Genomic DNA, 25,292 nt, shown 5'->3' on the forward strand with positions numbered 1-25,292 from the left:
CTCTCTCACGCAGCAGCGACCATGGTGCCCGCTCCCACATTGACAGATCACAGCAGCAGCAACGCCGCCAGCTTGGCACTTGCAGCAGCAGTTGGAACCGCGTCGAAGCTGGCAACTGCTACCGCCGCCACCACTGCCGCAGCCACAATCATGTCCAGCACAGAGGTCATGCAGCTGGAGAGCGAGTATGGCGCGCATAAGTGAGTGTCTGCTCCTCCACGCACCAATGAAAAGATGAGGCTGACACCAATACCCCCCCTCTTGCTGCGCAGCTACCACCCCCTCCCCGTCGTCTTGGACCGCGCAGCCGGCGCGCACGTGTGGGACCCCGAAGGGCGGCAGTATCTCGACTTTCTCTCCGCCTACTCGGCTGTCAACCAGGGCCACTGCCACCCAGCCATCGTCGCCGCCCTCGTCCGCCAGGTGGGAAAGCTGACACTGTCCAGCCGCGCCTTCTACAACTCCCAGTTTGCGCCTTTTGCCGCCAAGATGACCAAGCTATTCGGCTACGACATGGTTCTCCCTATGAACACGGGCGCCGAGGCGGTCGAGACGGCGCTCAAGCTGGCGCGCAAGTGGGGCTACACCAAAAAGGGCATCCCAGAGGGCCAGGCAAAGATCTGGAGTGTCAGCGGAAACTTCCACGGCCGCACCCTCGGCATCGTCTCGATGAGCACCGACCCAGAGAGCCGCAACGGGTTTGGGCCTTTCCTTGACGGTGTCGGCCCCTCGTCCGAAGAGGGTGTCACCATCCGTTACGACCACGCCGAGGACCTCGAGGCAGTGCTTGAAAAGCACGGCAAGCACACCGCCGCCTTTCTTGTCGAGCCGATCCAGGGCGAAGCGGGCATCATCGTGCCCTCCGAGGACTACTTGAAACGCTGCGCCGCCGCCTGCAAGAAGCACAACGTCCTCATGATCTGCGACGAGATCCAGACCGGGCTCGGGCGCACCGGCAAGATGCTCGCCTGCCAGTGGGACGGCATCCGCCCAGACATTGTCACCCTTGGCAAGGCGCTCAGCGGCGGCGTGTACCCCGTCAGCGCCGTCCTCGCAGACCGCGAAGTGATGCTGTGCATCCAGCCTGGCGAGCACGGAAGCACGTACGGCGGCAACCCGCTCGGCTGCGCCGTTGCCAGCGCCGCACTCGACGCGCTCATCGACGAGGACATGTGCGCGCGCGCCGAGCGCCTCGGCGAGCTCTTCCGCCGAGCGCTGCGCGCCGCGCAAGCGTCGGGCGCCTACCCGATGCTCGCGCTGGTCCGCGGCCGCGGGCTTCTCAATGCGATCGTCATCGACGAGCGCAGGAGCACACGTGGCCGCACCGCATGGCAACTCTGCCTGCTGCTCAAGAGCAAGGGCCTGCTCGCCAAGCCGACGCACCAGAACATTATCCGCCTCGCGCCGCCGCTTGTCATCAGCGAGCAGGACCTGCTACGCGGCGTCGACATCATCAAGCAGGCCCTCGCCGAGCTCGACACCCTCGAGCACATCCCTGGCGAAGAGGAGGGTCATTAGGCCGCATGGTAGCATGTGCGCCCCCAAAAGTGCGCAGCCTAGCGCATGCCAGCAAAGAAACTTGTCGAAAAAAACCCCGAAATGAAGTACTAATAAAAAGGGGAAAGAGGGCAGGGTGAGAGTAACAATTTTCAAAAGAGATCATCAGCAGGACTCAGTCAGGCGAAATTGAAGGGGAAACTCCGACGCCCCAGCCAAGCCTAACAGCATGCATACAGTATACAACGGCACGTTCAATTCGCATGTGTACCAGCCGGATACCCTCCATCAGCAGCAACGGCAGCAAGCATCCTCCACGAGCCTACGGCCGCTAGCCGAGCTGCCATCCGAGCAGACATACTCCTACATTCCCACCCACCCCTTGCAGAGCGGCAGCGCGCGCACCCACGGACGCTATCCGAGTCCGCGTGGCGCTCCTCTTGTCGCCCCTTTGCGGCTTGGCTCTAGTTGTTCAACTAGGATTTTTTTTTAGAAAATTTCCCCTTGCCTTGGGGGCAACTGGAATGCTCTTGCAAACGCAAATGCTTGTCTTCGCTCGAAAGATGGAGCGCAGGGAGGTAGATGGGCGTCCGGCCCACCGAACAGTGCGCACGTACCCCAGCGGGCGGCTGTCAGGTCGAGCCGAGCCAGGCTGTACATTCTGTTTCGCGTCGTTTCCTGGCGCCGCTCTTGGCTTTTTGGATGCAGACTCGAACCTGTATTGCATACGTGCAGTCGCACGCGCTATGTATCTGTCTCTGGGCAAACCTACACTTGTTCTGCGCCTTGAAAGAAGGAAAGGAGACTGGCTTCGTGCTCTTTCGAGGTTATGATACACCACAAGGGCACGCGCGAGTCTCGTTGCACCTGCGACGTCGCCAAACGTATCAAGTTTGTGTCTGGACGCATAGGCATCGGTTGTGTCAGATGTGCGATATCACCAAAAGGCGCACCATCTATACATCAGACGAGAGAGGGATGGGAAAAGACATCAGCGTACACGTCCGATTCAAGCACAGCTTTGCAAACGAGCGGCGATGAAGGATCTTTTCACCCACCCAATGAATGACTGGCACAGGTTCGACAATGACGTCGCTTCGTGCACCAACCGGTCCATCTGCGCCGACACGCTGAGCGCGACCTGTGGATTGAAATCGCGTCCATTGAGCTTGTTCTGGATGCGCCGCACGACCTCGAGCGCGCGCTGGTTGCGCATGTCGCCCGGCTGGTTGAGGCGGTGGGCGCCGGAGGCCTCGTGCTCGTGCGCGTCCGGTGCCTTCTGCTCCGTAGTGTCGTCCGTTACGAGACGCCAGCTGATCAGCGGGTCGTGCACGAAGGCTTCCAGCAGTGCCAGCACACTCTCCTTGTTGTCTCGCAGCACACGCATCACGTTCTCCGTCGTCACTTTGAACGTGCCCTTGATGCCACCTACCTCCATCGCGTTAACGAGCATGCGCGTCAGCCGGAAGGGTACCTTCTCTGGGAATTTGGGACGGTGACAAGCGACTTCGAAGCAGTCACCAAAGTCAATGTGAATGACTTCTCCCGTGAGACGATCCAGCAGCAGATTGCTAGGATGACGATCTCCCAGACCCAGAATGTACCCGGCGACCGACGAAGTCGCAAGCGAGCGCGTGTACGCCGTCCGCCGCTCCAGCCAGGCTTCCGAGCTGCGCGATTTGAGCCAGAGGACGCGGTACAGGTCTTGCCCCGGCGTGTTGTCCAGTGCGTACTCAAATACTTCAACCTTTTGCATCAACGTCAAGTTGTCATAGTCAGGCGCCATCTGCAACATCAGGCGATGCTCGATGTTGAGCAGAATCTTGTGCTGCTCCCTATACTCCTTGATCAGCACGTGCAGCGTGTCCGTGTTCTCGACCCAGCCGATCATTCCCGTATTTGGAGATAGGGGGATAACCGAGAAACGCCGGATGCCGATTCGCCTCTTGTACGACTCTGAATCAATAGAGAGAAGCGTGTTCACCAAGCCAAAGAGCTGCATGACCCTCTCGTCTTGACGAAGATCCTCATGACCTTTGAGCAGGTACTGATAGGTTCTACCATCACTGCCCCGCATCTTGACTCGCCTTGGTCGCTGCTTGGAAGAAATGACCAGAACGATCTGCTCAAAGTTTGTGATGCGCACGATGGGCTGTCCACTCTCGTATGTGCCTGGTGCAGCCAGCTCCAAGTCGCGAAGAGCGAGAAGCTTTGGCGAGACGTACTGCAGATCAAGCTGGACAGAGTTCGTTGCTGGCAGCTGCTTGGAAATGCGCTTGAAGACATGATAATATAATTCCCAAGCCTGGTGAAGATCATTGATGTCTCCATATTGTCGGTATCGACGACCGCACTCCCTTGCCTCCGCGAGGTCACGCCCGTGAGCTTGAGCGAAAGATGTCTCTCGTAAGGTCTCCGGACCCTTCTCGAGCATGTCATGCAAGGGTTCCAGCGTGGCAAACATTGCATCAATGTTGTGCTCGGTCCAGTAGAGACGCGAAGCCTCTTCGAGGCCTTCATGCCATAGCTCGTGCCATAAGATGGCCACACGAATCAGCTCGTTGGATACTAGCAAAGCTTGTTCCACGAGAAGCGGGCTATGCTCTCGGATGTTGTCCATCACACCCATGGCGGCTTGAATGCGGGCATGCGAGGGCGACTTGGCAGCGACGGTCAGAGGGTACACTAGAGCTTGGGGGTGCGCAGCTCCGACATCTGACAGCAGAATATGAATGAGTCTGCGGACCTTTTGGCTGGGAGCGTTGATGCGGGCGATAATCTGCGGAATGACCTCGAGCCATGTATCCACGATGACAGAGCTGAAGCCTTCGCTGACTGCATCACTGACGTGATCCTGATATCCGTACTTGAACCATAGTGTGAGAAGGCGCAGGGTATCTTGCAAAGCATTGCCCCGTGCTAAAGCGATGGAGCGGAAGAAGCCTTGGACCGCTGGCACGATGCTCGCTGCCATCAGCTGTGCTGCATCGCCCTTTCGTTCGTGATGGGAGATGACGTCAAAGTTCGCCAAGGCCCAAGCGTGCCATGCCTTGTACCAGTTGCGGTCAAGCTCCGTCGCATGGCGATAAGAGTCGATCACATCGCAAGTGTCGTCGGTGACCCAGTCCTCTTTGAGCACCGCTTGCCATTCACCTTGCTTGAAGTAGCACCGTGCGAGCAGTCGAGTGAACTCGCCGAAGCGAGGGTGAGAGTGCCAATTCTGCATGCTCAAGTTCCCATTCTCGGTGCCATTCAGGCCGAGGTCTTCGGAGAGGTTGACTGTGAAGTCCCTCAGGTAATTCAAACTCTCCACGCGCGCGCCGCTTGCCCACATGAACTTCAAATGTGCATAGATGACTGGCGGTGGCGCCTTTGGACCCGTTGCTGACCTTGGATCAGAGACCAGCGTGTCGGGGCCAAGGAGGGAATTGAGGGTCTTCTCTGCGAGAACCATGCGACCTGACTTCCGGCAAAGGTTGGCAAACTTGATCCAAGTTTCTGTATCGTCTGCTGGGGTGAGGACGACGCTTCGCACTGAGAGAATCCGTTGCCAGACCTCGACTTCTGGCTGACAACCCTTCAAGCGCTTCATCCAGGTGCTGCGGATCGTTGCTTGACGATCAGGCTGGTCCCGATAGTCTAGCTTGTAGGAGAGAGCTTCCTCCAATTCCGAGAGCATCTGCGTGCGAACCATAAGGTCGTAGGCGCGTGTGTAGCTCTCGCTGATGAGGGTTGTGAGTTCTTGATCCAATGAGTCTCGCGCCCGGCCAATGTTTTTGCTCGCCTGCGCCCGCTGTGATCGATGCACGTAGAGGATCGCGCGGAAGAAGGAGCGTTCCGATGAATCCGACCGCATGGCAGCAATGAACTCGTCCATCAAATCCCATTCTCCCATGGACCACGCTGCTGCAGCTGCTAATGGCGCCATCTGCCTTCTGTCTTCGGAAGTGGCGTCGACCCACTTTTGCTGAACGACGTCAGCCAGATGCTCCCACTCGCCAAGGGCATGCAAGCACCGCATGCGTCCAAAGGCAGTATCCATCGAGTCCGGATCGGATTGTGACCGGCGATCATACGCAGCAAGCGCTTCCTCCCATCGGTGTAGCTTCTCGTACCACTCTTCATGATGCGTGATGTCCATGTGCTCTCTTGCATAGGTGAGCGCCCCGAACGCGGCATCAGACTGCCTTAACTTTGTATTGATATCGATGAGAGACTCAATAATTTGCGGTGAGGTTTCACTGAGAAACTCAGCTTCCTTGTAATGCAGAGCCTTTGCGTACGAGTGAAACTTGTAGGCGCGGTCACCAAGCAGGCGGATATTGATCGGGAGGGCCTTGTCATCGTGCTCCATGAATTCAGCCAAGTTGAGGAGCATGTGCACCACCTGGTCTGGGATCTCTGGTGCATCGAATGCAGCCTCGATTGCCCGGACAAGATCCTCTTGGTACTTTTCGTAGAGCTCTGTCCAACATGACACAAAGGCGGCGTTGAAAAGCTCGTGTGCGAGCGGCTGATAGACATCAGCTAGACTGCGACACGCTCGCAATGCATGAGACGGGGACTCGCGCATGAACTCGACTGCCATGCGGCGCAGCCATTCTCTCCAGTCGTCCGGCGTTGAGATGCGGGAAGTGTCCCAGGCTTGCTTCAAGTGTTGCTGATTGACCGTCATCTTGGAAGACTCGGCCAGTGGTGCCTCTTCCGCCTTGTCGTCCAGGGCTCCAGCACCAGGAATCAACTCCTTGGGGAAACGTTCGCCATTCAGCAGCTTCGCCACCAGTTGATCATAAACACTATGCCGAATACCATTCTGGACGAGGACCTTGTCGACGACGGGGACAAAGATTGCATAGGCGGGTCCGAGCTGGATGACGAGAGCGGCAAGAGTGTCCAGCGCTGCGCTCCGCACTTCCTGTCCTCCGGCGTTGAGAACGCGAATGAGCGGATGAATGACTCGGGACGCATGGTCGCAGAAATTGACTTTGCGCGAAAGCTGCCCTACGGTGACGATCGCCGCTCGACGGAGGACCGTAGATGCGTCGGCTCGCTCGAACATCTTGACCATGACCGGAAGGACAAGATGCATGTACTCTTCAATGCTCGAACCGAAGACATAAAATGCGTGCAAAATGCGCAATAGCGTCGGCTGCCGTTTGGGCGTGATCTCCCCGTCGAGTGTCTGCAGCATGTTGGGCAGGAGAACAGGAAGGTAGCTCTTGAATTCTCCTTCAAGCGCCTTGGCGACGGCCTCCACAAGCGAAACGATCGTCAACTGAATGCTCGAATTTGGGTTCCAATTCTCTTGCACGAGAGCAAAGATATCCTTCAAGTAATTTCGGACGTGCTGCTTGATGATGGATATCAGAATCGCAAGTTGTTGGTAATAGAACTCCGCTAGGCCGGTACTACAAGTCCGGATGACTTGCAGGAAAGCAGGGACGATCTAAAGATAGGCGAGGGTTCAGCACCCTTCCTGTGCTTACACGGCTGTGAACTCACCTGTGGCAGGAAGGCAACACACTTGAGACCTTGCGTCTTGAACATATACATTACCGCTTCAATGACGGCGTGGTGGTGCGTGGAAAGAGACTGGTCCTTAAGGATGTTGATCAGCGCATTGATCGCAACGTTCTGGAAGTAGTCCTCCGACGAGGTGCCAATGGCCATCGATAGCTCGAACAGATCCGTACCGCCATTCTCCACAATACGGCTTCCAGACTCATCTGGAGACTTCTCAAGTAGCTTGTATCGGTACGGGTCCAATGCTCCAAGGATACCCATCACTCGAATCGTCTCGCGCCGGACAGCTGGCATCTGCTCGTTCTTCATTATTTTGACGATCGTGCTGAGGAGGCCGCGATGGTCTAGGTATGGCTTGACCACATGGCCTGTATTGGAAGCAACCAACCCCAGGGTCCGAAGTGCAGCGTCACGCTTCAACTGCAATCCCTGCCCAGTTGTCGATGACAGCTGCTCAACGGCAAGCCGCACGAGCTGTTCCACATGCGGCGACAGATCCTCCCCGCCGATCTTTGCCAATTCTCCCAGGCATTCAATCACGCGCGCTGCGACAGCGGGCGTCTGATCCTTGGCCTTGGGCAGTAGCACCTCCAGCATGGGCAAGGCATACGATTTGATGAGCTTTTGCGACGCCTTAACGACTTCTGTGAGCAGTTTTGCAGCTTCTTCTTTGCAGCGGCTCTGATTCGCGTATTCCAGCTCGGTGAGGAGCTGAATGAGCGATTTCCGCAGCGAGGGCATGACATAGGCTGGATTGTGCTTTGCCAAGCGGCCGATGATGACGATGGCCATCTCCCGCACGGCAAACTCTTCGTCGTTCAACGCAATGAAGAGCGAGCGAACGTATTCGGACTGTGCCAGATGTCTGTCGAAATGCTCATCGAGGGCCCCCAAGACAGTGACGCGTAAGGATGCGACGGGGTCGGCGATGGCGACAGTCATGAGCTTGTCTAACACATCATTCACGACCTCGATGGCGTGCATGCTCGTCTGCTGGCAGATTGGATCCTGCACGAACAAGTGCGCACAGGTGACTGCAGCTGCACGTCGAATTTCCGCGTAGTCGTCTTCGAGATACGGCAGGGTGCAATTGCGAACAAACTCGCTGAGGATATGCCCGCTGAAGTCGAATTCACCAAGTGTCCGGATGGCGACGGTGATCGTGTCCACATTCTTCTCGGTCGTTGGCTTTGTCAGCACCCCGGGGTCCTTGCCGCTTAATCCGAACGCTCGCTGGGAAGTGGGCGCTCCAAGCGGGCGATAGGGTTCTCCGATGAGAGTCATGGAAAGCAGGTCCAATAAGCGGTCTGTTACGAACATGCATTGGGTCAGTGGAGTGGAGCAACGCGAATTTGCTCGAAAGCCTTAACTCACTTTGAACATTCCTAAGCAGCGGAGGCACGGATATGACGAGCCGCTCCAAAGCTTGCACAAGAGCCGTGCTGAGTCCGCAGGCGAACATTAAGTCCAGAAGCTCGTGCATGTACTTGGTGAGATGCGGCCCCACGGCTGTAGCGAGATAGCCGATGCAGATAAAGATAGGGCCCTCGGGCGTTGAATTCTTCTTGCCGCGATTTTGCAAGCCCTCTTTGACGCAAGCGAGGATCTGCTCGATGTACGACTTCATCCTGCTCCCCATCGCCGCCGTGACGAGACCCATAGCCTCGAATGTCTGCGCGTTGACTTCGCGTGGCGTGCGCTCCTTCTCCTTGCGCAGCTGGTCCGTGAACATGGCCATGACAGATCCGAGAAGCTTGTCGGCAAAATACTGAGGATCATAGTTGGCTAGGACGGGGACAAGACTCGTGATGGTACGTCTGATAAGAAGGTCGCGGTGCTTGTAGAGACGGAAGATCATCTCGCATGCTCGATGGAAGCGTGATCGCATGAAGATTTTGGAATGCTGCAGCAACTCTTGGATGGCCAGCAGCGAGCCGTGGATCACTTCGGTTGGCGCCATCTTCAAGCCACGTTCTGCCTCCTCGTAGATCATCTCGTACGCCTGTGTGCCCATTTGCTTTTCGCGCTGGGCGATGATCTGCAGGCAGGCGCCTAATGCCTCCGCCGCTCCTTCCCGAACCAGTACTCTTGCATCCCTCAGGGCGACCCATATCCGATCCAGGCATCGGCTAACGTAGACGTGGAAGAGATGCGGCACATTCTTTGCCATTTCCCGGATGATGAGAACCGCGGCATATCGTGCAGATTCGTTGCGGTCGCGATCTCCGCCTTGCAGAAAATCCAAGGCACGCAGTACCTCGAACTCGATGAATTGATCACCCAAGGAGTGGCCTCCAAATTTTGAGACCCGGCCTACCAGCCATCGATATCAAGTCAACTTCGCGTCATACTTTACATCATCGTAGAAGGAACTCACCGAGGGCTTTGGCGGCGGCAACCATGACAACCGCATCATTGCAAGGCAAATTCGGCTTGAGGTATTGATAGAATCTGTATAGCCGAGCGCTGTTATCTTCACTTTCGAGATCGATGAGCGCCTCTGAGATGGCAAAGGGGTGTGTGTGAGAGGACACGCGGGGTGTGAGCATACTACAATCCACCAAACTCACCGATGGCGACGATACCACCGAGTTTTTCATGGCTGTGGGGGCTGTGGGTCAGCTCGAAGATGCGTCGATTGAGATCATTGCTAAAGACGGAAAGTGCATCGCCTCGTAACTCGGTCATAAGGGAGGTGACCTGTCCCGTGAGGAGCAGATGGATGTCAATATTCGAACTACATCAGGAGGCGAAGCTCGAAGAGATCCCTCACATGCTGCCCCAACTCTTTGCCTGCTTCTGATCGGCCCTTCTCGTCTCTGTAGCTCAAACGAGTCAGCCCAATCAAAGTTCTGGCCACTTGCGTGCCGCGATGTAACGCTTTCCACTCGCGCCGAGCGAACATACCTGCTTCGAATATTTGCGAATATTCGGGCGAGCGTCTCATTCTGCTGCGCAGCAAGTGCTGCGAGGCCCGTCATGCTGACGGCACTAGCTCCATTGAGTGGCATTTTGACTTCAGGCTATCGCAACCTTGGGCGTCGATCCACTGATGATGAGCTGGGGTGTAGCCGAGGGCGCTAACGCGAGCGCATTCGCGCGGTCCTGTAGCATGAGCTTCGACAGCCACCTCACCAAAAAGTGACGCAGCACGTCAGCTTGTATGGATCGTGCGCTTACAGCTTACACTGGGCCAGCTCCTACCCAACCACGCCGAGGTAGGGGACCAAAACAGGACGTGCACATAAGCCATGCGGGTGCACGTATGAGTAAGACGTGGTGGTAGCTCTTGGCCGTTAGGTCGTGGACCGTGTGGTTCCTCACATGCCGTGGTGGCTGTCCTCTTGTGCGCTTGCTCGCACAAGGGTTGTCCTGTGGCCCAAGCGGTCTCCACATAAAGTAGGGTTGCATAATCAAATGTCAGAATCAGATCCGTATGCCGAGAATCAGGAAGAGAAATTTCCTTTTTAACTGAGCCGGAAGACTATCTTCGTCTTCTTCTCACCTTCCAAACTTCCTCTACCTTTGAACCCCATGCAACTCTTGCATTCGCGCCCCCGAATGTCTTTGGTCGGTGGACGTTGGCCAAAACGTTGGCACCACCTAGAAAGCTGACATGGTCAACCCTGAGATCATGCAGGCGATATCTCAGTGATCAGCTTAGTCGTAGACGAAGAGCAGCTTTCGTACCGACATTGCCGCGTAAGCCCCATTCGCTTACTGCCCTCCCCAAAGGCATTGATGTCTCCCGGAGTTGCGCGCTTAGGTGTCAATGTTGCGCTTGAAAGCTAGACCTATCTCTAATCACAACATCAGCATCATTTTCTAAATTTTCGTACCCTGGCTATTCAGGAGAACGCGCCTTTCAATGCGCGCTTCGATCCGGGAAAACCAGGGGAGAGTAAGCGGGGTACATCCCTTGCAAAGCATCCCTATTACATATTGTGACACAGCATGTCACCTGTTTCGGCGCTGTGTTGCAAGAAGGCGAGCATACATTTCTTACCGCAGTCAGCTTTTCAGGAATGCCAGCTTTGAGTTGAGCTTAGGTTTTGAATGCAACGGGAAAGCAATTCGAGCCGGGACCTGCCTCTCAGAAGACAAGGTTGCCAACGCTGCTCATTCTTCCAGTCTGGAAATTGGCTGGTGCGGCTTTGGCTACCGTCTCTTCCTGGATGGCATGCCCCGGTTTCTGCCAGTGCGTGTGTCGCCCTCGCATCCTGCTCCCACAGGATGGCCCTAATGATGACGGCGCCCAAGTCCCGCAATACTCAATACGCACCCATCCACCTCCGCGAACGCACCGTTCTCATGAAGAGCGGCGTGTGATGCGCGGGAGCTCATGAGCTCCTACCGAGACAAGGTGGAAGATGAAGTAACATGACTAAAACGCCCCCGTATCTACCTGACTTGGCATCAGAAACACCATTGCGATTCGGGCTCGTTGTGCGGGCGCACATCCACACACCCGGCGTCGGGGCTTCTCTTTCCCCTTCAGCACATAAAATGTCCTATAAAAACAATACATATATTGACAGCTGCACTACTGCGACGTAGACGAGAGAATAAGAGTGAACAGATAAACATGCACACGCCAAATCTGAACTGCAATCGGGAGTCCTGGGATCCAGCCCAGGCGCAAAGATCCGAGGGGAAACAAACGAAAGCTGCGTATAACGTGCTGCGAAGACGATCAAAAGGCGAAAGAAGGCTCGACCAAGAAGAGGCTATTCAGCTCGGAGAGAAAGAAGTATCTTGCTGAACGTCACCCGCGCGAGACCGGCTGCGAAGGGAAGCTCATCATGGAATGGCGATACGACGACGGTGGGAATTTGGAGCGAATCGATCTATTCACCGCAGCAGAAGTGGCGGCATCGATGCTAGAACCGCCGGTGCGCATGGCTGCGGGGCCACCACTGCTAGCAAACCCAAGCGTCGACCCGGAGCGCTGTTGCTGGCGAGCGTGATGGCCAAGCGCCGAGCTGCTTCTGCTTGGCGGCCGTGCGCGCACTGCAGCAGCAGCATTCGACCACGGTGCGATAGACGGTGCTTTAAGCGATGCGAGGGGTGGCATGTTCGAGATGGACGACCGCCTGTGCCCCAGGGTATTGGAGAAGTCCACAACCCTGCCCCTCATCGATGTACTGTTGCGTGCAGGAGAAGCATTCTCCTTGACATTGCCGTTCGCTCCATCCCGTCCTGCTGGGAGGCCGGCGGAGCTCTGTGGGCGGCCAGTCCGTGCCGCTGCGGCCTTGTTGAGGCGAGGCTCGATGGATGGCGCGCGCAGAGACGCTGGTCGAGCGGCCGCAGAAACGGTCCGCTTATGGCCCGGTGTCTGCATGTGGGAAAGAGGGATCATCGCATACACCGCCCTCGGCTCGTCAGCGTTTAACCTGAATTGAAATTCTGATGAATGCTCTCACATTCGAAAAGTCGACCTCCCTACGCTCCCTTGGCCCAGCGCTGCACTGCGACGAGCTGACGGTCCTGTTCATGCTCCCCGTCCTTGGTAAAGGCGAGAAGGCCGAAGGAGGTGTCGACTTGACACTGTTACCGCCAGTGGGTGTCGAGACAGAAGGAGTAGACCCACTAAGGCGAGCGGCAGCAGCCTTGTTTGTCCGGGGGGTGATCGTCGGAGTCTGCAAGCTGGCCAGTTTGATCCCGCTGCTCGCGCGCTTGTGGCCGGGCGTGCTGCTGAAATCGACTGCAACGCGCTCACGAGCAGAGACCGGCGGAGGCGTGCTGTATGCCGTCGCCTCTGCTCCACCCGCCAAGGCGCCGAGGCGAGCTGCGACGGCTTTGTTCATGCGCGGCGCCACGGTTGGCTTGACGAGGGACTTGGGCGATGCTACATCCGCCCTGGGGAAACCGGAGATGCCCACGGGCCCCAAAGACGACGAGGTGGATGAGCTGCTCGCGTCACGCCTCGGCACAGCAGGGAGCTCGATGCCCATGCGCAACGCTGCGGCTCGCGACATGCGTGGCTGGATCGATGGCTTGGCAACGCTAGATGGGATCGGTCGCGCACGAAAGACTTTGGGAGGGCTGATGCCAGCGGAGTTGGTTCCTTGTGACCCGGAGCCACTTCTGTACATCGAGTTTTCAATCTGAGGCAGAGATATCTCTTCTTGTAGATCGAGCTCCTCGCCGTTGTTGGCGTCGAATGCACGCCCGTCTTCATCGTACAGCACGTCGTTCGCCTGCACGAGAACGGTGTCGCTGGGTGCGAACGGATCCGCTACGACGTAGCCATCAGAAAGCTCGGGGAAGCAGATGGCAATCTGGCGCTCCGCACCCACAAGAGAAGGCGATCCGTAGAAGCATTCGGTACCGTACATCGCGCGCAGCCCATCTGAACGTGGGGTAACGGAGTCCCGTGCATCCATCGCGCCAACTTGTTCTCGCTGCCCGAGACCAATCATGTCGAGCCACATCGCTGGCGCGCTCTTGCGCTCAAGTACCATGACGTAGATAGGGCATCCAGTCAGACGATTGACCCACTTGCGCTCGTCTGCCTCGCAAGCAAGGAACTCGCTGAGAAAGTCTTCATCGTCCGGATGCCTCCACTCCTCCATGCGTTCCTCGAGGATAGAGAAGCCGGCTTCTTGGATGCATCGGATGATCGCGAGCCGGTGCACTTGTGCGGCCGACTTTGCGAGGATGGCGATGGTGCGCGAGAGGCGGATGTACTGCGGCGACGCGCCTTCAAGGTTGTCCATGCTGGAGAACGCACGAGCCTCGCCGTTGCGCGCAGGCGCTTGTGCTGGCTGATATGGTTGATGAAGCAAAGGTAAGGGGAAGTGTAGGCCGCCCGTTCCGGGCTGCAGCTCTCTCCAGCAAGCAGACCGGCGCCGATATAAGTACAACAGGGCGTGACCCTCTGAAGTGATAACGTGGTATTGAAGGCAGTGGTGGGATGCACACACAAGGGTGACCTGCGAGGAGCACTGCGACCGGAGCAGGAGTGCAATGAACACTAAAATGCTAATAGGCGGGGCAGTCGAACACAGTACGACTCACTCCACTGGCCGTCCTGCACACGCAACCACGACGGCATGAACGACACCTCCCCAATCGTCGGGATGGGCGTGTTGTTGCCAAGCATGTGTGTTCTGGCCAGGCTGCGGTGGAGGCGATTGTGCCTCTCTCGTCTTCAGACAGTTCTGCTGCCTGCAGTTGAGAGTGCTGCTTGCTCCACAGATGAGACATCGTATCACTCACAATCTTTATTTGCGCTTTAACCCTAACTCAAGCCAGGTGCGGGAGGCCATTGAACATTCATCAAGCTTTGGGATGTGTTTTGCTCGTCAAATAAGACCACTCGCTCAGAGTAAGCCTATCACACAACTGCCGCTCTCATGGTCAGAGAGCCATTGCAGATCCAACTTAAGCCAAAGATGCTGGGAATATTCACAAGCAGCATCATACAACGCGCTTCAGTTCCTGTGCATGCAGTTGTGTGCTCGGCATCAACTATACCCATTGCTTCTTCCTGGACGCACTCTTGTGCGAAGCGAGAGGACGCATAACGAGGGGAGGACCAGGCAGCGAATGTACATGGTCTTACCTGCTCCCTCTAGAAAGCACCATAACGCGAAAGGAATCTGGTCGGGTCGCTCCAGAAGAATCTAGAGCCGTGCACGACGCCTCCCTCTTAACAGGCAATTTGGACGATGTCGAAGTGCCAGCAACGAGCAGTCCTAGCGCAGCTGAGCTAGATGTGACAGCTCTGCTCCAAGGGCGAGGGTAGCGATGCGTTATCCCTTGTGGTTGATGCACCTAGAACTTCGTCGGCACGGGTGTGGGCACGATATGCCAGGCATTCGCTTGCAAATACCCGTGGAGGTGCCCAGCATCCATTCCAGAAGCGGGCCATTGGATGTCCACCGGGCGCAACAAGGAGACCCGTTGATATCGGCAGAATATGCAATCTGCTGATCGCGCGATAGACGACCGCGGAGTGCTGTATGAGCGCATCCTGCATGGAATGGGTGCTGCGGAAGCAGCTCTTCAGCTACGTGTGCTCGTCGTCCAAGGCGCCTTGGCTACTGCTCGATAGACGCCTGCAGGACCTTCTTCGCGGTATGTCTGCCGGAGAAAGTCAAATATTCTTCAGCAATTGTGCATTGTCATCGTGTGAGGATCGCTGAGAGTCAATCACTCACCTGCATCCAGCCTGAAAGCCTTGACCTGACCAATGCGTAAGCAAGCAACCCGAGAATCGCCAAGATATAGAAAGAGACGACAGTTTGGTCCTTGTAAGAACCACGCTCTGAGGCAACATAGAAGAAAATATAGACAAGGGACGTCAGAACCACGGCCGACGCGCAAAATAATTGCACAAGCACTAACGGAAACACCTCGCCCACACGTCTCCCTCGTATCCTGTGCCCGTGTCGTGATCGGGAGTCTCTAGCTTGGCGCCCTTGCAGATCTCCAGTCCTTGATCCAAGCAAAACTTGCGTGAGCACGTCAAGCATGGCTTGTCTGGGTCGATCGGAGCGAAGAGAGGAATAACGGTCGAGTTGGTGGAAAAGCACGTGCACTTGCACATGTACATCGCCCGTCTCTTCGCTAGCGTGGGCGAGGGTGCGCCGTCTTGTGCGCTTATGACCTGCGCCTGATCAAAATAGTCAATTCGATCGCGTAAACCATTCAGAAGAGCATATTCATAGCACTTGACAAATCGAGAGACGCACCAGCAAGAGCCCAGTGCTGACAAGTAGGACAAGCGTTTTCGTCATCGCTTCGTCCCCTTCAGCCGTTCGGTTTCGGATAACGGGAGACTTAGATGATGATCTTCAGACAGAAAGATCGAAGAGCTGGTGCGACTTGGCCTGCGGGTCCTTTTTCGTCATCCGCTCTACCACCAAGTTTCAACCCCCTCCAGATGCTCAGAATCAAATGTTGGATAAGTGGTGACCTAGGATGGCCGATAGCACGCGCTTTGTGACTACGTAGGACTGATGTGATGAAACAGAGGTCCGAGCGAAGAGAGCAGAGGATGGCTGGTGCCGAGAGTTGGTATGTCTCGGCCGAGAGAGACTAGTGTCAACGACAGCACGCGCACCGCGCCGAAGCGCGACTTGCGTCGTGTCTTTGAGACCGGAACAACACAAAACACACCTGAAGGCATGGTCACAAAAACAGATGAGACGACCTGTTGCGAACGACGGAAAGCTCTCATCATATTCTCACCTACTCAACTCCTCTGTGCCGTCATCAACTTTCCCCATGGAGCATGCGACCCAAGCCGGTGAATATCGCAGGGCCGTACCTGCTTTCCCGGGAATCGATCATGAGCACCTGGCAGGTCTCCGACAGGCGACAGCTGAAAAAAGCTCCAACCTCCACAAATTTGGCCGCCTATCACACCCCCGACCGTTGCGGTCGAAACCCGTTGGAACAAAGAGTACTGCCCACCGAGACCATACCCTACCCCCACATGCATCAAACATCTCACACATCAGCCCCAAGTATCAAGTCTCTAACAAGGGTTTCCTTTCCCCCCCTCCCCCTCGGGCAGACCTTGACACTCTCCGCACGCCTGTACTTGACTTTGAATGTTCGCAGGCTTTCTTTTCGATTGGCGCTGAGCGTTCCTGAATCTGAAGCAAAGATGTTGAACTTACAATCTCCGTCAGGTCATACCAGCTTTTGTGATATTGCAAGTTGCACCTTTGGATATGTCAAGTCTGTGCTTAGGCTCTATTGTATAAGAAACCGACTTACTCGTAATTCTTCTTTCCCATCGGGATCCCCTGCCACCCATCGCCGCTTTAAATCCACCATCTTTCCTCCGTCAATGCCTCACACTGACTCACGCTCTCTACTAAATCGACACTCATTTGGAACACGCACATCAAAAAATTAAAACCAACCCCCCTTTTTAAAAATGACTCTCTCACATGATCTTGTTGCTTGCATCGGCGAATTTGTCGGCACCTTCCTCTTCCTCTTCTTGGCTGAGGGCGGAGCCAAGACGGCATCGATGACTGCCAATGCAGTCTCGGCAGCGTCGAGCAGCCCCATCGCATTGGTGGATTCCCAGACGTTGGTATACGTCAGTCTGAGCTTTGGCCTCAGGTGAATCCATGCATCACTTGTCTGAATTGTAAGGATCGGCATAGATTGACTGACATGGTGCATTCTTTCCTCCTACGACACAATTGGCCATGCAGCTTGACTGTCGTCGCATGGATGTTCTTCCGTGTCTCCGGCTCGCTTTTCAACCCTGCTATCTCCCTGGCTCTTCTCTTGGCCGGTGCTTTGCCTTGGAGGCGCTGCATTTTACTCGTCATCGCACAATTCGCAGGCGGCATTGCGGCCAACGGTATGGTTGAGGCACTCACACCCACCTTCGGCCACAGTAATATCACAACGCTTGCACCGGGCGTATCTGTTACGCAGGGCATCTTCTTGGAGGCCATCCTCACTGCCGCTCTAGTGTTCAGCGTACTGATGCTTGCTGCGGAGAAACACCGCGCCACGTACCTCGCTCCAGTCGGGTAAGTGGAAAGCTTCTGCAGATGAATTCATCCACAACTGATCACTCTCGCTAACTTTGCTCTACAGCATCGGACTAACGCTTTTCGTGTGTCATCTGTTCGGCGCGCTGTGGACAGGCGCAGCGATGAATCCGGCACGCGCACTGGGCCCCTCGGTGATTCAGCGCTCGTTTCCGAATTATCACTACGTATACTACGTCGGCCCTTTTCTAGGCTCTCTCTTTGCTCTCGCATTCTATATCATCCTTAAGGTAAGCAACAGTTCCTTCAGAAGGAAAGCTTCTTGCGCTAATGCTTTATTTTCTACGCGCCTGACAGGCTTGCGATTATTCCAAGGCGGTGATGGGACAAGATGCGGATTCTCAAGACGGACCTGGCGCAGTTTCCATCCCGGCCGCCATGTACGGCCGCGCGCGCTCGGTCTCTACTGCAAGGCGTACACGCAAAGCTGGCGGAAAGCCAACGGTGATCCAGCTAGGGTCTGGCGAGACAGCTGTGCAGATTCCTGCGTCGGCATTGGAGCAAGCTCTCGCAGCGGCGGGGGGAGACGCAGGAGCGAAAGAGGTTGATCTTGAGGCGCAAAAGGACGAAGTCGATACCGAGGCAAAGGCGCGAACGAGCACCAGCATGAGCCGTGGTACGAGCCACTTCTCCCATCGGCTTTCTCTCCACCTTCCCGGCACCACACGCACGTCGAGCATTCACACGGACGCCACTACCTTTGCTGATGCCCGCTCCACTGCTCCTGTTACGCTGGCTCGCGAGGCAAGCCATGCCGGAACCTTTATTATCGTCCCCGCTCCGGAAGAGAGCAGTGTCGTAGCGGAAGCTCAGTCTTCCGGCGCTATGCTCGCGCCTGGCAGCACAGAAGATGGACTCGCAAGGGTAGGAATCTTGAAGGATGTTCTTTCTCAATAGCCCCGATACTTCCCACGCACCGTACTTTCTCTGGACCTTTGGGCCATGTTCGCATCCGTTCTGCAGATGTTAAATGATGGATACTTCATTGTGTTTTTCTGGGAAGGAGCCTCTCCATCGTTTCTAGGTGAAGCACATGGCCGCGAAGTCTGCGTGCATAGAAGGCGACATAGACAAAGGTCGCCGCCCCAACGGCGCCGAATGAAGCGGCTGCAGCGTACTTGAATTGATCTGGTCGGTTCCACCCAAGTGTAAGGCCGTAATGTCCCTGGATATCAGGCAAAGGGAGATGAGTAACAACACTATCAAGCTTCCGCTGAGCTCACTCACGAGATCAAACGCATTTTGTAGGCTGAATTGCAGTCCTTGCAGGGCATTGCGGCGGGGGTGAGCACTCAGCGACGTTTGCACTTCAGGATATATCGTGTGTCAGTGATTGTCACCAAGTGTGAAAAGAAAGCCATGCACACTTACCCTGCGCGAGCTGGCACAAGTCGAAGCTCCAGAGTCCCACACGTGAAAGAGCAAGACCTGTAAACAATATCGCTGTGTTCCAGGGAGGAGGGTGATGTTGTGTCCCAACAGTGAAGAGCGCTACAACTGGTAGAGAAAGGGGCAAGAGCTCTGCCCACAATGACCACGTTCCAGCTCGAACAAGCCCGATCTTGCCTTCCAAGAAAGGCCCAATAACTGTGCCGAGCAGCTCTGTCACAACACAAACGGCCCTCATGCCGGCTACAAAAGCATCGCTGTATCGGTTCGGGGTTTAGAAGGATGAGAAAAGAAAGATTAACTTGTTTCGGAAACCAATGCAACGAACCTGTAGTCAGTCTGCGTCTTCAGATAGGCGATAAAAGTTGAATCAAACGAAAGGACCGTCATGTAAAGCAGACTGATGGATACCGAGCCTGTAAGATTGCAGTCGTTTCAGCAGTTGTCGAATACATACCCGTTTCACCCAGTGCTCACTCATGAAGATAGGCATGGCAGCAAATTCCGACCAATCCATTAGCCATCTTCTAGCCCATCGTGTGCTACCATGCATACCACGTGTACGCAAGGCTTTTCTCCTCATGGGCTCAACCTGTTCTTGATGTTGAGCTGACTTTGCAGTCGTTCTGCGCGCCTCTGCTGCTCTCTGGTCCTTGGCAAGAAGAGGAAAGCGGTGGAACACGATTGGCAGAAAGATGAGTTCAAAGACGAGCGTCGCACCACAGAGAGCGAGCAAGATGATTGCCGACAGACGGTAATCGGCCGAGGTCAGAGCCGAGACGAATAGGGGGGCAAGAAGCTTGCTTAGAAGATCGATGCGCCTCATGTATGCATTCAGTCGAGAGAGCCGTCGCGGAGAGCCTTCTGAGATGATGGTCACCCATTCGCGTTCCACGGCGACGCTGACGCCGACGTTGCTCAACAAGAGCAAGCACCCAAGGGTTGTGATGGCCGCAAATATGGCCCAGACGTCAGCATTGGGATAACCATCTGTAGCTTTTACGCTCGGCCCCCGACCATTGTTTTGAGCGTTTGCAGTAAGTCGCGCGCTCCCGAAGATGACGAAAAATAGCGCAAAGGATGCAATGGCGAGTAGCTTTTGGCCCAACACGAATGCCTGCACCGTCTTCACTTTGCGGTGACTGTACGTGTCGACCAAAGAAGCTGTCGAATTGGAAAAGAGAATTCCCGCGGCGGTGGTGACGAAACCATAGATGGAAGAGGGTAATAGTGAGTCGGTGAACAGGTGTACGAGATACAGTGGGAATGCAAACTCTGCAGACCGGTACGACCAGGAGCTAATGTACATGGAAGAAAGTCGCGGTCAGCACCCATTTTTACGGAGCGCAGCGCCCATCTCATTATGCACCTGCTAGCACGTTGGATGAGGAGGAGAACGAACCCCCTCAAATCTATAGATTCGTCCTCCTTTTCACCGTCTTCGGTCACGGCTGAGTCACCATTGGGGGATCGATTTGTGGCAGAAAGGTTAGTGTCCGCCTGGCGAGATAGCAGCGCGCCATTTTTCTCTGGTGCATCGCATTTGCAGGCGTCCACGAGCGATGGAGGAGGTCCGAGTGTTCTTTGGGATAGCTCAATCTCATTCCTGCTCACCGGCGGTGCAGCGCTGTTGAGAGGCATGATGGATGTATAGGCACTGGGCTGGCATCGCCCAGCCGAGCGCGCCTTGGCACGATTGCAGATCCCAATTTTTCGTCAAGCCGGTGTGCACTCCTGCTGACACTCGCGTCGATTTTTGAGTAGACCAGACGCTGCAATCATGAAAGATGACTTTTCTTATGCAACTGACACTAAGCTGTCCGACGAGACATCGAAGCGAGAGGAGAAAGAGACCAGTCAAGCCCGTCACTAACTTGAAGGTCACGCTAACACTGGAACCCAGGGTTGACCATGCTGACTGAACAGGCACTTCGACGCTTGTCATACCATCTGCGGAAGTTCTGCGGATAAACGCCAGATTCTACAGGAACCGTGTGGGCACACTGTGCACCGAACACACCGAGAGTAAATCACGCATTTTGAAGCTTTTCTTTTTATATCTCCAGGAGCGGTACTACATGCTACACTTCCTCGACACAATTGAATGGCTTTCGCTTCACACGTACGGCTCTCTGGTGCTACTCTGATGGCACTGTGGACAAGGCTTCAGCCCCGTTCCGCTCAAAATTTGGCGGCTCCTCAGCGAAATAACACGTGGCTCACATATCCACAGGCATTCCTTTTAGCACACAAATTGACGATTCTATCTAACCCTCTCTTTTGCAGCATGATGGTCTGAGAGGTAGAGATACATCAGCTGCCTTGTGCGGTACCATAGTGTGACCATTATTTTACCAAAACTCGAATCGCCATGTCTCACAGCGTATGATCTGCCGAGATGCGACATGTCCTTGCGGAGGGTGAGAGATCAGAGACGCGTCTCCGTTGCCGCTCATCTGAACTATAGATGGGAATGACCTACACGCACATATATATATATATGTCTTTTATGCCCTTACTCCCGTAGACTTCAAGCTGTGCGAGCCAGGCGGTCATGGACCACGACGTGTGTGTTGTAAAGTCTGTGTCGACGAGCAGCCGATTGCATTCAGAACCAGCGTTGTGCACCGACACAGAACCACTCCAACTCACGCCCATTCTATTGCCGCTGCCGAGTATGCTGCGATTCTACGAGTGCAGCTGACGCAGCCTCAGATGTCCAGAATCCCGAACATGGACCTTGCTCCACTGCTAAAGCGAACGTTGTCCTCAGGCTCATGACGTTCAGCTGCGGACACGGGTTATCGCGCGCCTACGGCTGATTTGGTTGCTAAATAGACACTACCGCCCCCTTTGCAGTCCGCTCAGCCCGACGGCACGCTTCTCGAAGAAGATGCATCTTTCGGCCATGTCAACCTGGATCACGTCACGTCGGCGGACTTCCATTTCCCCTTTGAAAGTCATGGACGAGCCCAAGGCCTCACGGTGCTCCAGCAACTGGAGGAGCCTTCTTCGGCCATCACCTGGACCTGCTTCCTCCTTCGACACCGAGGCCTGTATGGCCTCCACTCAGGCTGAATCGTCGATAGCGAATCAAGTCAGCAACGGAGTGGTAGCTTCACAGCATATATATTTCTTTTGCTTCTCGAGACATACTCCTTTGTAGCCCCCAGATCCTAGTTTTCCACTATCTCTGACTGGATGGCACAGGCTCGTCACCGTTCATCCGCAGTGGTGTTGTATTGCTAATATGGTGCACCTGGTGTCCACTGACACTGGTTCAAATGGTAGTTATAGTGCCTCTCGGCTGCCGAGGCCAGCACACAGGCCTGATCGGCGACCTTTGGTTCTCGGCGAGTTTCCATTTTTGGGAAGAGTGCACCCACGAGCCAACACATGTGAAGCCCAAGGTTGCCTTGGTGGTCCAGATAACATGATGCCCGAGTTTTCCATTGCACAGCACACATGCTTCTGTTCTTGCAGGAGAGACAGGCCGCCACGCGGATTCATCACGGCTTGATCGCGCTTATCTGGCCTAGGATGCTTTGCGAAGGCGAGGACCGCAATCATGAGCGATAGATATGGAGACGGCCGGTCAGGCTTGCCGGTGTACGTGAGGTTCTGTCCTCGTGATATTTGGTTTCGGCTGCACATCGTGCCAGAGGATACCATCACCACCGTCAAGCGTCGCATCTTTGACAAGATCGTGGCCGTCACACATGATCACATGCCAGAATGGCATCGACCGGAAGATGATGTCAATGGCATGTTGCATGGCTGCATTGGACTGCGATTTCTGAAGCTTCCCCATACATTCGTCGCCACGGCCCCGGGCATCTCCTTTCATCGTGCTCCTAGCAGCATCGGCGTCTTTCCGCCTCCCGGTCCAGCTGAAAATCGTCTCCAACAGCCCCGTTCGCCAATTGCAACGTCTGCTCAATCCTCGCAGACAGAGCCAGTGACGGACAAAAGCGATGCTCCAAGCCCTGCATCAAAGTTGGATTCGACTACGCCAAGGCCACTAGCGCTCGATGTCTTTGGGGAGGTACTTCCAACGATGCGCCACCACACCTACCTTCATAGCGCTCCGCCTTCGAGTGTCGAGTCAATTGCTCAGAAGAAGAAGCCAAATGCCGCCTCTGCGAGACAAGGCTGGGAGGACCCCTACCTTGGTTGGACCCAGCTTGGGCTTCCGGGAAATCGGGAGGCACTTGAGAGAGAGCAGGAGGCTGCCAAAGCACTGTTACCATCGGAATGGACCTGGACCTCATATAAAGACACCACAACCAATCGCCCCCGAGCTTCTATCGATTCATGCAGCTCTAGCACAGCCTCGTCTGTGGATATCGAGCCGCATCGCGGCAAAGATGCCGAAGACAGCGTTGACGAAGGGTTTGGCGGAGCTGGAAGGACGCGATCTGGCACAATTACCGCTGCGTCGTCAGCGAAGGCCACTGGTTTCCATGCAACGCAACAGCAACAACAAAATGCGTCCGTCTCTGTCCTTTCAAGGACGGTGGCAGGCAAACTCATCATTCAAACCCCTTCCAACATATCGAGCGACTCGCGAAAAAGCAGTATTTTCTCTTCAAGCCCTAGCGATTTTCAGTCGAGCCGGCATGATGGCGACGATAGCCTGAGCTCCATCGCGCCTTCAGATTTCGGCCACCGCTTGCGTGGTTCCCTTTTGAGAAGAGATATCAAGGAGGAGCCAGGGCATGGCTTCGGAGATGGTGATGGCGAAGATCGCAAGCTGGAGCAGCGTTTTGCAGAATTTGCAAATGAGTACGTCATTTGTGTCTACTCGGATGGGAGGGTTCTCGATGACTGGATCACAGTTAAGACGGCGAGACTCAGGCGCTACGATCTGCTGGAAGTCCAGTATCTCTCCGCCCATGATTGCATCAATCTTCCGCGTGAAGTCGTCTTCCCGCAGATCAATCCTGCAGCTTTCAAAGATGTGAGCTTTTTCAACAGCGATGGAACGTTGAACTTGAGCGTACTGCGCAAGCTCCCTCGTCCAGTAGATGACACTTACCTCCAGACGTATTGGGATGGTTGGATCTACGTGTTCAAGCGTCGAAGTGAGGCCGCAGGAGATAATGGCAACCTCGGCGTATGGAAGCTACGTAGGCTTGTGATACATGGCGGGATCCTGGCGATCTACCGACCGAAGCAATCGCTCAAGAGACCTCCCGAGGTCGACGAGAAAAACAAGACGACGGGGACGTGGAGCTTGTCGCTGCTGTCAAGCACTCGCTCGCAAGCGACCGGTGTAGCGGTGGACCCTCCGCTCTACTCGCACGCTACCGCGCAGACCATGCCGAGAGTATGTTTGCAGCTCCGCTTCGATCGCAAAGTGCACGACTGCGCTCACCTGGTAGCGCTCGCACCGAGCTCTCCGACATTTGTCCAGTCCGGCGTCGGCAGCACATCCTCGAGCAGAGGTAACACCGTTTCCGGCATCATGGCGGGCGCCAGCGCCAAGGGCAGTGAGGGCGTCGGCAGCACAAAGAAGAAGCGCATGCGTCCTGCCTCGCTGGCGCTGCGCTGCCTCACGACCTTCGATCACATCTCCCTGCAAAGCGCATTGCAACGTGAATTGGACCGCGCGCGAGAGAGTGCAAAAAGCACAAGCGCGCGGCTCGCCGTGCAGGGCATTTGGGCCGCATCCGTCGCTGGTGCTGCGTTGCCGCCGGCAGACGCCTTTTCGTCTGGGATCGATTATTGGCGGCGGAAAGCGCTTTGCAGAACGATCCTCTCCAACCGCAGTGGGATGCCGCTGTACACTTTGCAGGGTCGCAGGTCTGAATCTGGCGCAATGAGTCGGGAAACGGCGGCCCCGACAACAAGGCAGGATGATGAAGACACGTCGAGCAGCGAAAGCGAATTCGAGTCTGAAGTGCTGTCCGCGCGGCGCGAGAAAGCCCGGATGCGGCAAGAGGCTATGATGAACGCGACCACGTCCACAGGGACTGCTGAAGCGGCGAATCTCCACGGCACCACCTCGCAAGTAGCAGAGCTAAAGAGCTCAAACGGGAACGAAGCCCTGCCGCGTCATGGACTCGCACTCGGCGAGAATGGCGAAGTGCACCCTCGCGCCCCTACAAAGATGTGGGAAGCACGCTTTGACGCAGGCGCAATGCTCGACAGCAATGGCGCGCCGAGCTTGTCGCCCGACTCGCTGTCGTGCACCAGGCGAAGGCTGCGCGAGCTGTCGTTCAGCAGGAAGCCCAAGTCTCCTGCTGCAACATAGGTGCTTCAAGAAGTTTGGAGGTACTCGAAATGCTGTTCGTGAAAATGTGCAAGACCGAACAGGGAACCGCGGATCAAATCCGCAAATGCATATTGCAG

At 55.6% G+C, this 25,292-nt stretch overlaps 7 protein-coding genes across 7 annotated transcripts; 3 read left to right on the forward strand and 4 right to left on the reverse strand.

The window, feature by feature from the left end:
• K437DRAFT_169990 (ornithine aminotransferase) lies at nucleotides 1–1,770 on the forward strand. Its single transcript, XM_013386370.1, has 2 exons — nucleotides 1–200; nucleotides 273–1,770. The coding sequence occupies exons 1-2, from the start codon at nucleotides 22–24 to the stop codon at nucleotides 1,516–1,518; spliced, it is 1,425 nt and encodes a 474-aa protein (XP_013241824.1). The 5' UTR covers nucleotides 1–21; the 3' UTR covers nucleotides 1,519–1,770.
• A 612-nt stretch (nucleotides 1,771–2,382) lies between these two features.
• On the reverse strand, nucleotides 2,383–10,117 carry K437DRAFT_169985 (putative TOR1-1-phosphatidylinositol 3-kinase). The gene is made up of 8 exons (XM_013386371.1): nucleotides 9,928–10,117; nucleotides 9,794–9,839; nucleotides 9,591–9,720; nucleotides 9,398–9,520; nucleotides 8,395–9,333; nucleotides 7,000–8,327; nucleotides 2,556–6,943; nucleotides 2,383–2,453 (listed from the first exon to the last, which is right to left on the reverse strand). The coding sequence occupies exons 1-8, from the start codon at nucleotides 10,029–10,031 to the stop codon at nucleotides 2,435–2,437; spliced, it is 7,077 nt and encodes a 2,358-aa protein (XP_013241825.1). The 5' UTR covers nucleotides 10,032–10,117; the 3' UTR covers nucleotides 2,383–2,434.
• A 1,407-nt stretch (nucleotides 10,118–11,524) lies between these two features.
• On the reverse strand, nucleotides 11,525–13,979 carry K437DRAFT_170107 (uncharacterized protein). Its single transcript, XM_013386372.1, has 2 exons — nucleotides 12,444–13,979; nucleotides 11,525–12,355 (listed from the first exon to the last, which is right to left on the reverse strand). Exons 1-2 carry the CDS (start codon nucleotides 13,737–13,739, stop codon nucleotides 11,786–11,788), a joined length of 1,866 nt encoding a protein of 621 aa, XP_013241826.1. The 5' UTR covers nucleotides 13,740–13,979; the 3' UTR covers nucleotides 11,525–11,785.
• Nucleotides 13,980–14,841: 862 nt separating this feature from the next.
• On the reverse strand, nucleotides 14,842–15,976 carry K437DRAFT_170044 (uncharacterized protein). The gene is made up of 4 exons (XM_013386373.1): nucleotides 15,720–15,976; nucleotides 15,373–15,640; nucleotides 15,186–15,292; nucleotides 14,842–15,108 (listed from the first exon to the last, which is right to left on the reverse strand). Exons 1-4 carry the CDS (start codon nucleotides 15,762–15,764, stop codon nucleotides 15,031–15,033), a joined length of 498 nt encoding a protein of 165 aa, XP_013241827.1. The 5' UTR covers nucleotides 15,765–15,976; the 3' UTR covers nucleotides 14,842–15,030.
• Nucleotides 15,977–16,915: 939 nt separating this feature from the next.
• Nucleotides 16,916–18,097, forward strand: K437DRAFT_226588 (aquaporin-like protein; the record flags this gene model as incomplete). The annotated part of the gene is made up of 3 exons (XM_013386374.1): nucleotides 16,916–17,106; nucleotides 17,202–17,528; nucleotides 17,596–18,097. The coding sequence occupies 3 exons, from the start codon at nucleotides 16,916–16,918 to the stop codon at nucleotides 18,095–18,097; spliced, it is 1,020 nt and encodes a 339-aa protein (XP_013241828.1).
• Nucleotides 18,098–18,488: 391 nt separating this feature from the next.
• K437DRAFT_170018 (uncharacterized protein) lies at nucleotides 18,489–20,729 on the reverse strand. The gene is made up of 6 exons (XM_013386375.1): nucleotides 20,308–20,729; nucleotides 19,416–20,236; nucleotides 19,267–19,354; nucleotides 18,921–19,195; nucleotides 18,777–18,856; nucleotides 18,489–18,714 (listed from the first exon to the last, which is right to left on the reverse strand). The coding sequence occupies exons 1-6, from the start codon at nucleotides 20,577–20,579 to the stop codon at nucleotides 18,532–18,534; spliced, it is 1,719 nt and encodes a 572-aa protein (XP_013241829.1). The 5' UTR covers nucleotides 20,580–20,729; the 3' UTR covers nucleotides 18,489–18,531.
• A 1,777-nt stretch (nucleotides 20,730–22,506) lies between these two features.
• K437DRAFT_263926 (uncharacterized protein) lies at nucleotides 22,507–25,194 on the forward strand (the record flags this gene model as incomplete). The annotated part of the gene is made up of 1 exon (XM_013386376.1): nucleotides 22,507–25,194. One exon carries the CDS (start codon nucleotides 22,507–22,509, stop codon nucleotides 25,192–25,194), a length of 2,688 nt encoding a protein of 895 aa, XP_013241830.1.
• Nucleotides 25,195–25,292: the final 98 nt, after the last annotated feature.

This window comes from Tilletiaria anomala (assembly GCF_000711695.1).
Source record: "Tilletiaria anomala UBC 951 chromosome Unknown K437scaffold_76, whole genome shotgun sequence".
Lineage (NCBI taxonomy): Eukaryota > Fungi > Basidiomycota > Exobasidiomycetes > Georgefischeriales > Tilletiariaceae > Tilletiaria > Tilletiaria anomala.

Coding starts and splice junctions, on each gene's coding strand:
- K437DRAFT_170018 (XM_013386375.1), bottom strand. CDS start 20,579: ATGCCTCTCAACAGCGCTGCACCGCCGGTGAGCAGGAATGAGATTGAG. Junction 20,237..20,307: donor CTCATCCAACGTGCTAGCAG/GTGCATAATGAG, acceptor CATGTACATTAG/CTCCTGGTCGTACCGGTCTG. Junction 18,715..18,776: donor TACAAAATGCGTTTGATCTC/GTGAGTGAGCTC, acceptor CCTGATATCCAG/GGACATTACGGCCTTACACT.
- K437DRAFT_169990 (XM_013386370.1), top strand. CDS start 22: ATGGTGCCCGCTCCCACATTGACAGATCACAGCAGCAGCAACGCCGCC. Junction 201..272: donor AGCGAGTATGGCGCGCATAA/GTGAGTGTCTGC, acceptor CTTGCTGCGCAG/CTACCACCCCCTCCCCGTCG.
- K437DRAFT_169985 (XM_013386371.1), bottom strand. CDS start 10,031: ATGCCACTCAATGGAGCTAGTGCCGTCAGCATGACGGGCCTCGCAGCA. Junction 9,840..9,927: donor TTCGCAAATATTCGAAGCAG/GTATGTTCGCTC, acceptor TTTGAGCTACAG/AGACGAGAAGGGCCGATCAG. Junction 9,521..9,590: donor CGGTGGTATCGTCGCCATCG/GTGAGTTTGGTG, acceptor TTGCCATCTCAG/AGGCGCTCATCGATCTCGAA.
- K437DRAFT_170044 (XM_013386373.1), bottom strand. CDS start 15,764: ATGACGAAAACGCTTGTCCTACTTGTCAGCACTGGGCTCTTGCTG. Junction 15,641..15,719: donor TCAGCACTGGGCTCTTGCTG/GTGCGTCTCTCG, acceptor TATTTTGATCAG/GCGCAGGTCATAAGCGCACA. Junction 15,109..15,185: donor GGCTTTCAGGCTGGATGCAG/GTGAGTGATTGA, acceptor TTTCTCCGGCAG/ACATACCGCGAAGAAGGTCC.
- K437DRAFT_170107 (XM_013386372.1), bottom strand. CDS start 13,739: ATGGACAACCTTGAAGGCGCGTCGCCGCAGTACATCCGCCTCTCGCGC. Junction 12,356..12,443: donor GGGAGGTCGACTTTTCGAAT/GTGAGAGCATTC, acceptor TCCCACATGCAG/ACACCGGGCCATAAGCGGAC.